At 37.5% G+C, this 11,527-nt stretch overlaps 1 protein-coding gene across 1 annotated transcript in view; it reads right to left on the bottom strand.

Moving 5' to 3' along the window:
• Window positions 1–9,307: 9,307 nt before the first annotated feature.
• Window positions 9,308–11,527, bottom strand: part of LOC144252622 (adhesion G-protein coupled receptor V1-like) — a 96,823-nt gene continuing 94,603 nt past the window's right edge. The window contains 2 exon segments of the mRNA XM_077794834.1: window positions 9,308–9,473; window positions 11,264–11,403. Coding sequence (XP_077650960.1) covers window positions 9,308–9,473; window positions 11,264–11,403 — 306 coding nt within the window.

The raw sequence follows: 11,527 nt of genomic DNA, 5'->3' as shown, positions 1-11,527 counted from the left end.
GAATGCTGTTATCTCCCTGCCAGAATGAAAGGTTCTGAGGGGAAGAACCAAGTTTTTACAGGTGTGCAAATGTCCAGCCTTGGTAGACAGCAAATCTTCCTCATGTGCTAAACCAAGTAGCCATTAAAGCCACACCCCTATGGCTTTTGTTCCAGGAGCTATCTACTCAAAGGGTCAGGAGTCATTTTCATAAAGACATTTTAAGTTCTTCACTTCATGACCAGAAGCCACTTAAAAACTAATAAATAATCAACATTCTAATTGAAGAAACTATGTCAAACTTACCATCTTAGACAAATAAAGCAAGAATGAATGTAACAAGAAAAGTATGCTGTCCAAAAGGGTGGCATCTTCTGGCTCTTCCACATTTATCTCTAGTTGGTTTTCTGTATCAGCAGCATCAACAGGAGTACCTTCTGTTATAAGTAGCTCTAAAATTGAAAGGGGAAATGGCTATTTTATTTTATGCTATAGAATAAGAATTGTCTCTCTTCAGTTTCAATATTCATTGAGTATTTCACTAAATATATGAGTCACAGTGCCTGGAATATGTGGCTCTCCTAAAGACAATTAACACAGAGAAGAAAACTTCAAAATCCTAATTAGAGCTGTCAGACCCTTCAATTATAAAATGAACAATCTCCAGTCTACTCTCCACTACTTCCATGGCCATACAACTGCTACCAGAACAATATTTACTCGAGGAAAATTTTTAAACCAGAGATATATAGACAGGGTCACATTCAAAAAACATGGATTTAGTGCTGGTGAAACTTGTGTTTAAAATTTTAGGAAAGCTGAAAGAGAGGGAATCTTGGTTTTCAGATTTGCAGGTGGAATGAGCCAAGGCTTAACACAGTATCTGGCACCTGGCAGAGATACTCAACAATTATTTATTGAATGGACAGATGACAGCTATTTAAAAAGAACACAGTAATACCAAGAGAGACTAAAGGGAATTGGGTACAGACCTGCATTGAGGCTCTGTGAATGAGGTAGAATTCCAGTTAGACCTGAGAGCTTGTAGGGGTGGAATTTCAGTATGAGTTACATGAGCCTGGGGTATGTTTGATAAAACAGCAGGAGTCCAACATGCAGTTATTAAGAAGTTGGACCAGTTGCCTCTAAGGTCTTTCTCAACCCTGAGATTCTATTCACTACTATATTTTTAAGCTTTTGCCTAATTTTTATTTAGTTTTTGATGGACCTTTATTTTATTTATTTGTATGCAGTGCTGAGAATCAAACCCAGTGCCTCATGTTAGACAAGCGCTCTACCACTGAGCTACAACCCCAGACCCTCCATTCACTATTGGTCTATGAATTTGACTGCTGGTGAAGTCTGCCCCATTGGCTCAGCATCTCAGCACCTGAGACACATTAAATGACATTTGGGAAGATTTTACCTATTAAAGGTCATTGACATCATTTTGTGGTGGAACCTAAAAGGCCAGGGAAATAATTCATTCTTAATTTTGTAAGCCAAGTTATCCCTAATCTTGAAAGTTTTGGAGCATGAAAATAACAAATCTTAATGGTGCGTGATTCATTTTCAGAACCTTATGGAGTTAAAGACAGTTCAGAAGTCAGTAGTGTTCATATATGGATGCAATGTCTTCTGGAAAATGGGAGAACTGATATGTTATTCCTTCTCACATTAACTGAATCCCCCCCCTACTATGAGTTCTCCTACACTCTGTGTGTGCAAATGGTGGGGGGGTTCAGATCAGTGCTGCCAAGCCCTGCACTGGTGCAGGATAATGCTTATAGCTATGCTTACAGACCAGAACCTTTAAAAACACAAAATACAGTAATTACGGCTTTATAGCACCATACTGGATGGATAAAATAAAACAATTAGTCATCATCTAATTTACTGATAAAATGAGAGTGAGCAACACAAAAGTAGAATGCTGTTGATGCCATTATTGGGGATTTTTTTGAAAAATTGTTTCTCATCTCCCGAGGCTCTATCACTCCTGCGCCCCACCCGTCATCCTGGGACCCCCTAGCCCAGCCCACGGGGCTGGGGACGGGGGATCGGAGCCCCCGCGGAGACCCGGGCGGGGCGGGCCCGCCCGCCTGCGCACTCACTGCTGCATTCCTCATCTGCACAGAGTTTGTGCTTCGACAAGCGCTGGCCGGTGATCAGGTCCCGTTGGCCCGGCACTCGCCAGGCCGGCCACAGCACGAACAGACAGAAGAGCAGCAGTGGCGCCACAACCATGTTGTGGTCACCTCGGGGAGCCGGTGACCCGGTGGAGTAGGCTGCAGCGGGCGGCGCCAGAGGCCGGCGTCAGGGGGCGGGTGGGTAGCAAAGCACGGAGGGGTGGTGCCCGGGAAGGCTTAAGCCTTTCCCGGGTGACCCGTCAGCAGGGATATCTGGGGGTCGATCCACAGACTCTACTGGAGAACTGCACGGAGCTGGAGCTCCGTCCTTCTCTAGTGGAGACCTTCTCCTCAACTGAAGACCTTCTCCTCTAGTCGCTGCCTTGGCAACTAGGACTCTCCTTCTCGTCCAATCACCTGCCTTTGCTTCTGTGCCCTCACAAGCGACCCTCCGCATGATTCTAGTCATCACCCACCCATCCCCCCCCCCTCCGCCAACTGGCCCTTTCTGGCTTTCCTCAATGTCTCATTTCTGGTCCACCCTGAACTAGCCCACTCCACCATCACTCCCATCCCTCATTCCTGGTCTGGTACCTCCTTTTCTGAACTACCAAATCCCACCCCTGACTTGTCACAGCTAATCTATGGTTCCAGGCTCCCTCCCCTTCAAACTCCTAGAGGTTCCTTGAAGCCCCACCCCAAGATCCCTCTGATTAGGAAAGGGGAAGGTGAATGGAACTGTGAGTGAGGGTGTAAACTGGAGACAGTGGCCTGCTTTATTTTTTAAGGCAGGGACAGATGGGGGCAGAGAGATGGACATTAGTCTTTGGGCTAAGATCTTAAGATTCTTATCTTTATCCATAAGGGAAGAAATCATTTAATTCAACAGCATATTTTTAACTTTCATTTTGTGCTACCATTCATGCCAGATGCTGGACAAAGTCCTAGCATGGTGTGGGAGTGGATGAAAATCAAAAGACAAGATATCTGGTCCTGGTCCAAAAAAGTCCACAACGTAGTGGGAACCAACTGACAAAACTGATTGTCAGAGAAGAAAGCTAGTAGCTAACATTTCTTGAACGCTTTCTTTATGTCCAGTTGTTATTCTGAAGGTTTTATACATATCAATTAATTTAATCTTCATAACAATAGTACCTTACAGTAGTAGTAGGTCCTATTCCAATCCTTATTTTAGAGTAAATTGAGGCAGTCACACATCCAGTGAGTAATGGAGCTAAGTTTCAAGCCAAAGGAGTAGACTCCTTTTCATCACAACCTATCAACTAACAAGCAATTGTTGTACTTTCTGACAAGAGGAGCAAAATCTGATTTAAATCATAATATAGCTGAATTACTGATATGTACAGTTAACAGGGGGAAGGCACAAGCTAGCCAGCCCAAGGAAGAGTGTCTGTAATGCTCCCATCCTGGGTGGAGCCATTCTCGTTTGTCTGTGACCAAGGGCTTGTTACTATAGTCTCTGCTAAGGTTATTCATCAACCTCCAACAATGAACCCATCAGTTGTTTCCCCAAATTAACTGAATCTTTAAAATTTAGAGAAAAAAATCTAGTCCACCATGTTCATAATGTTAAATAAAGAAAACGATGGAAAAAAGGTGTGCATAAACATTTGTCTACAGGGGCCATGAGAGGTCCCGGTTGGTCCAGTGTACTTCTGCGCTTTCTGGAGAACCAGTGGATCATAGAGAGAAACTGTCTATCTGAGTCATTCTTCATTTCTTTTCTACCATGTATTTATTATGTTATAAAATGTATCTAGTAGGCATCTCTAACAATATGTTGAAAACTGAACTCATTTTTCTCTCAAAATCTGCTCCTTTCAGTCTTCCCTATCTCAGAAATAAGAATGACAATTTATTCCCATTATCCAGGTGCTCAAAGCCCAAAACTTACAAACCATCTTTGATCTCTTTTCTCTCACATTCCAACTCCATTCCATTAGACAATATTATGTCTTTATTTTTACAATTTTATTGAGATATAGTTGACCTACAATAAATTGCACATTTAAGGTGTACAATTTGATAAGTTTTGACATGAATATACCTATGAGACTAACACCAAAATCAAAAGAGTATTTCATCCTTCTTTGTAATCCCTCCCCTCTCCTTTTCTGGGCTGTCTCCAAACATCTCCTGTCGTTATAGATTGTTTTGCATTTTCTAGAATTTGATATAAATTATATAGCATTTTATTTATTTATTTTTCTGACTTCCTTCTTTCCAAATAAGCATTTGAAACATGCCCAGAATCTGACCACTCCTCTGCATCTGCTAAGCCAATATACAGGCCAAACCCACATCATAAGTCACCTTAATGATTCCCATAGCCTTCTTCTGTCCTTGCTTCTGCCCTCATTTTCCCCAATATCTATTGTCCTGATGGCAACTAGAGTGATATTCTTAAATATAAATTTGATCGTGTCTCTCTGCTCAAAATCTTCCTATAGCTTCCCATTTCCAAATAAAAGGCAATGACTTTTATGTGCTTTGAAAACTGTTATTCAATAAATTTTAAAACTATTATGTAATCAGCTCATAAATTATGGCAAATGGATACTGCTGGTTTGAATCGTATAGGCTAATTACACAAGGGAATTGACTATACAGACAAACATATTATGGTAGCCAGCCTTCAAGATTGCCCCAAATATCACTACCTCCTAGTAAAACTCTTTTGTGGTCCCCTTCTACATGGACCAGGGCTGTTATGTCTCAAACATGGACTATGGAAGAAAAGATAGTAATCAAGACTAGGTAATCCAATAAAATATGGCTTTCATCTTGGTCATAGCCTTCACTGCATATACTCTGGGGGAATCCTGATACTGTGTTGAATGGTCTTATAAAAAGGGCAAAAGATGAGAATTGGAGGCCTTCTGACAAGAGAGCAGGCAAGGAACTGGAGCCTCTGGCCAATGGTCACATCAATATGCCGTCTTGGAAATAGAATTTCTAGCCTAGGCAATCATTCAGTTATCTCCAGGCCTTGCTGGTAGACAATCTGTAAGCTTACAAGATAGTCTAGACCAAAACCACTCAGCTAAGTCTCAGAAATTTCTGCTGACCCTCAGAAATTTTGTGAGGCAATAAATATTTGTTGTTTAAGCTGTCATGTCTTGGTATAATTTGTCATGCAGCAATAGATAACTATGACATTATCCTGAAACCCACTTGGCCCTGTTAACATCCTAGCCTTGTCTAAATGTGTCTAAAGGACACAAATAAGTATAAAAGAATCCCTTGGAATGAATATATAACTTTTACAAAGTAGGTTGGAATTTGTCATTGAAAAATTAATATATATAATTCTAGAAAATGAAAATTCATCTTTTGTGACAGAAGGCAGATTGCTGGTTCACTGGAGATGGGAGGTGAAGGACTAAAAAGGGTAACAGAAGACTTTTGAGGATAGTGACTATCTATGTTCATTACTTTGATTTGTGTTGATAATTACTATAGGTGAAAACGTCAAATTTTCAAATTGTACACGTTAAATGTGTATACTGTGTCTTCCCATTATACATTGTTTTAGTCAGCTTTGTGTCACTGTAACCAAAAGATCTGACAAGAACAACTCAGAGCAGGGCGTAGGGGGCTGGGGTTGTGGCTCAGTGGTAGAGCACTCACCTAGCACATGTAAGACCCTGGGATCAATCCTCAGCACCACATAAAACATAAATATTAAAAACAAAGAGAGAGAGAGAGAGAGAGAGAGAGAGAGAGAGAGAGAGAGAGAGAGAGAGAGAAAGAGAGAAAGAGAGAGAGAGAGAAAGAGAGAGAGAGAGAGAGAGAGAGAGAACACAACTCAGAGGAGGAAAAGTTTATTTTGGCTCATGGTTTCAGAGATTTCAGTCCATAGTCAGTCAACTCCATTGCTCTGGGCCTGAGGCAGAACATCATGGCAGAAGACTGCAGCAGAGGAAAGCTGCTTGGTTCATGACAGAGGAAACACAGTAAGCTCTGCTCATCAAAACATAAACCCCTAAAGTTATGACCCCAGTGACCTATTTCCTTCAAACACATCTACCTGCCTACAGTTACAACCCTTAATCTACATCAGTGTATTAATCCACTATTAATTAGAGTTACACCTCTTATAACGTCATTGTTTCATTTCTGAACATTCTTGCATTGAGTCATATGTGCACTTTTGAGGAACACCCCATATCTCAACCATAACAACATCGACAAGGCAATTTTTGAAAAACTGATTATTGCTTCCATGATTTACCTAATTTTCAAATCATTGGGTCTGAATGATATTAGAATTTGTTAATTTGGCATATGGGAAATTAAGAGACTATTTAATAGAGACTTATTCTATTCTCACATCATTGAAATAATCTCAGAAGTTACCGTAATTGTTTTGAAAACTTTGAACGAAAGAGTACTGGACACTCAAAGATTTTCCTCAAAACAATAAAAGTTGACTATACGAAGAATGTTAGGAAATATGAAGAAAAGATGAATTCACATTCATATGGAGTCTTGTAATACTTCGAGAAATGAACCCTTCAAAGAGAGAAGGTAATGATTTAAGTCTATGAAAGATTCTATGACACTCTACACCCAAATCTACAAACTAGAGTCCTACTCAGCGTTTTCAGGATACTTCCCCCTTTAATATTTAAATCCTAAGGGATGAAATTTAAGTTGCATTTTCTACTCTAATCTCATAACTTTTCAATATAGATTTTTTAAATTATCAGATAAGGTAAGCAAATATGTAATTTTCTCATTTTAGAATCAAGGTTCTCATTTTCATTACATTAATTATTTACTACAAATATATTACTGCTTGCCTAATTAAATGTTACATATATACATAGATAAGCACATGGCTTTATGATAGATAGGAAGGAGGTTTATGATATTTTCATTTCTATGTTACAATTAACTTATGGTATTATCTAAAATAAACATCATTTCAAAACTGAGAAACAGGGTACTTTCATGTTACATCAAAATACAATTTCACTGATATACAGATGTTCCTCAATCTTAGATGATATGTCCTTATAAAATCATTATAAGCTGGAACTACAGTAGCTAAAAATGCATTTTATACACTTGAACTCCTAGCATCATAATTTAGCCTGGCTTACCCTAGACCTACTCAGAACACCTTTCATTAGTTTATAGTTAGGGAAAAATCAATGAACAAAGGGCCTATTTTATCATAAATTTCTGAATATCTCATGTGATTTATTGAATACCTGAACCAAACAATACTGGCAACAGGACACTCCCAAGTGTTGGTTAGCCTCATGATCCAGTGCCTGACCTGGAGCTGCAGATGGCTACCACTGCCTGGTGTCAAGAGAATGTTAGATCTCCCACATATCATTAGCCAAGGAGGTGATCAAAATTTTCCTATTTTTAAAAAACATGTCTTTTCTTATAAATTGGATGGTATTACTATTTAAATTATACTATTTATACTTGTAACTAAAATTTCATTGTAAGTAACTTGTTTACTTATAATAATAAAAATCAAGATGTTAATTTTCTGAAGCAATCCTATTTAGAATATTGCTAGCCCAGCCAGTTATCTGTCATATAAGGACCACTTTAAGATATCATCTTTCAGTCTGTGTTACCTCAGAAGAAATGATGACCCCTGTAAATGTGTCTATTGCCATTTTCTTGAGAGGTGAAGCAAACAATGAAAAAAGAAGAAATGTGAAAAGTATATTAATAGTATATTAATCAAAGAGAAGCTGGTGACAAAACAAATTCATTTTTTTACAAATTTATGAAATATTAAAAGTATTATGAAAAGGACAAAATATAAGCACCTATTCATCATCCAGAAAAATTTCCAAATTTTCAATGTTGAAAGAAATAAAGTAAAAAGTGGCTAGGGAAGAATAGACTTGTTTTAGGTTAGACAGAGGAGAATAAAGTGAGGAGAAGGGATGTGGGTTTTCTGTAGAATAGAATTGAATTCTCTGTAGAATAGAATTCTCTGTAGAATAAACATATTGTTCACAGAAAGAGTTGTGGACCTTTTAAAAAGTGAATTAAGGCACAGAAGTGCTGAAGATGGGGGACAGAAATATACAGTAAGGAATTCTCAGACTTCCAACCATATAATTAATATAGTAGGTGAGAATAATTCTATTGATTAGTTTGACAGGTACTAATACAATTTAAGTTCCTATTAATGCCCAAAATGTGGCTTGGATATGGAAAATGATAGATAATTTTTAAAATAATTTCTATTTGTTTTAATTATTTATATATGACAGTATGTCCTTTGACACATCATGTATAATGAAATATAATTTCACATTCTTCTGGTTATACATGATGTAGAATCCCACCAATTATGTAATTTTATATGTACATAGGGTAATAATGATAGATGATTTTTTAATGCAGTGTTTGCCATATTTAAAATGGTTAAGCTGTAGAATACAAATCAACCAAAGGGTAGGGTTGTTTTTTTTTTAACTATTGAAATACAAAATTCTTTGACTGTATTATCTCAAATAATCCTGACATTCTATCTCACAGAACCTGCCCTCTAAACCAGCAAATTATAACCTTTCTTACTATCTAGCTTCTTAAACTGTGTTATATATATTCCTTAGGAGTTGGGACTAAGTCCTATACTTTTTACTCACTCTGTAGTATAAGTGGCCCTCCATAAATATCTATTTGTGAATTAATGAATAAAACAAATAGAAAAACAACAGGAAACGATTAATGATATTCATATCTTGCATATACAAAGAACCATAGAGTGGCAGAGAGGGAGGGAAGGAGGAGAAAAGTGCTGGGGAGTGATATTGGTCAAGTTATATTGTTTAATTGTGTGCACATACAAATATGTAATAACAAATATCTCCATCAATATGTACTACTATGATACACCAATAAAAAATGTGGAAAATATTTTTTAAATGACCAACCCACGTGTAAAGCATGAATGGTTTTCACAGATAATATATTGAATGGGAAAAGTCAAAGCCAAAATGAACTATATGATTTCATTTGTATAAAGTACAAAGACAAGTAAACCAAAAATATACTATTTGAACTCAGAAATAAGTGTAGTAAATATTTTTTCTAAATATCAATTGACATTGTTTTTTGGGGAAAAAAAACTATGGAAAAACAGACCTTCATTCTCACAATTATTTAAAATTATTGACTTGAAAACACTATCTCTAATCTGATATACATATAAATCCAGAAGAGAAAAAGGCTTCATTGTATGAAGACAAGTTGTCATTCTGGGTGTAGGCAGCATACAGAGACATGTGTGAACAGGCACATTCCACATAATCTGCAGTGTCCTCAACCACTTTGCAAAACTGACTGTCAGACAACCAGCTGGAACAAAACACAATAGTCACTATTCCTCTTTCGTCAGTACTTAAGATGTTGAAATGTTTTTTGAAGAAAAATTACTTGCTGAACTTAAGTGTTCTTTACTCAAGACCTAAGCAGACCACGTTTTGAAGAATGAATACCAAAGGGAACATCTTGTCCAGGATGTGAGCCAACAAATTCCACCAGACACCTTAAGAAACAGTCTAAATGCAACCACACCTGCCACAGCATTCCCAGTACCAAAGAAGCTGGTCTTCCGACAGTAATACCAGTCCCTGCGTATAAATGTAAGACAGACCCACTCTTCTCTATCACTCTAAAATCCTAAGAGATAACATAGCCATGATATGTGTAGTTCTTGCCCTTCCATATGATTTCACAAGTTCTTGTATTTTGAACCACATAATTTACTTGTATGCTTTTCTAAGATTCCTTCCTCACCTTTTTAAAAAAAAATTTTTTTTGGAGCCGATTATATATGTTTTCCAATGTACTTCAAATGCTTCACTCTATAAATTTTGGCTCATTTTGCATTCCCAGAGATTACAGGTTTATGCTCCCTTCCCTTTTAATGCATCTTGAGTCTATGACTTTTCTAAGGACATATAACTTCATAACCTCAACTGTGGATTTGAGCTTGAAACTTTTCATTTGGGCTTGAAACCTTCATTTCTAATTATACATTGAGGACTTCAGACTATGTAATGATGCTCCTTGACATATGATGGGGTTAACTCCTGATAAACCCATCATAAGTCTACAGTATTACAAGCTACAACTGCACTTAACCTATACAACCTCCTGCATATCATAGCTTAGCTACACAGTGCACCCTCATAATCATGCAGTTGACCAGGAGCCGTGGCTTAGTGTTGCAGCTCAGCATCATGAGACAGTATCATGTCACATACCATCCATAAGGAAAAAGAGCAAAATTCAAAATTTGAGTATGAATTCTACTGAATGTATATCACTTCTGCTCTATTCTAAAATAGAAGAATACTAAGTTGAACCATCTTAAGCCAGGGACCATCTGCATTAGGTTTGAGATATGCCTTCAGGCATAGGAATTTCACTTCAAAATGTTTTTTTCACAGAAAAAGAAAGAGACTAACCAAAATTTTGCTGTTTCAGCAGACAGTTGGTTGCCCAACAAAGATATTAAATTTAGTTATAATTTTAGCTTTTGTGGCTAAAACTCAATAATATACACAATCCTAGACCTTCTCGGCCAGCATTGCCTGGCCCTGCACCATTGATTGAGATCTGAGTGATAGTAACTACTCAGAAACTTGAGACCTTAGGTCAAGAGAAAAGAAATAATTGCTTTTCTTCCCATTCCTATACCTGGCTTTAATCCTAAAATATATCCAACATGTTTGGACTAGAATTATAAATCCTGCTGTTCTCTCTAAACATAGAGTGTCAGCTCCTGAACCACAAGCCCAGGTGAAAGGAAGACAAATAATGAATTTCCTTCCTTTCCAGCAAACAAACTGATGACTTCAGAAAAGTTATCTGAATTGAGCAGGACTCATGTCACAACCTTTTACAAAAGGAGCAATAATAAATAAATAAATGTGCTACACACAGTTAAATCACTTGCCTGAGCTTGCTATCTGAACGATGCTAGACCATTCCCTATGCTCCTCTGTCTTATTGTAGAGATTATTCTGTGGTGTTAGGTCACTGAGTGCCACCTCTATATCCAGTTCAAAAAAAAAATAGGTTTAATGGTGCTGGTGTGTGGAAGGACTAAACTCTAATCTTCAAAAGTTGTTAATAAGTACCTTGCTGTAGCCTGATTACAAAGGAGACAGAGAGATGTCCGAGGAACAATTCTAGGCTCAGCAGCATAAATCCTGTAGAGGACTTCATTGTTGTTAGTCAGGAGTTGTGAACTCTGATCTTTCACACTCAAAGACAATACCTGTAATAACAAAAGGAATAGAAAATTCAATGACACTTTCGAATCAATGTTAAGAATGAATTTCGTATTCTAAACTATATTTCATTTTCATAATAGTTATCTATTTTCTTCCAGTATTAATAGA

Source organism: Urocitellus parryii, unplaced genomic scaffold (genome assembly GCF_045843805.1).
Source record: "Urocitellus parryii isolate mUroPar1 unplaced genomic scaffold, mUroPar1.hap1 Scaffold_49, whole genome shotgun sequence".
Lineage (NCBI taxonomy): Eukaryota > Metazoa > Chordata > Mammalia > Rodentia > Sciuridae > Urocitellus > Urocitellus parryii.
Note: the sequence above shows the minus strand (reverse complement) of the source record. Positions and strands in the feature narration are given on the sequence as shown.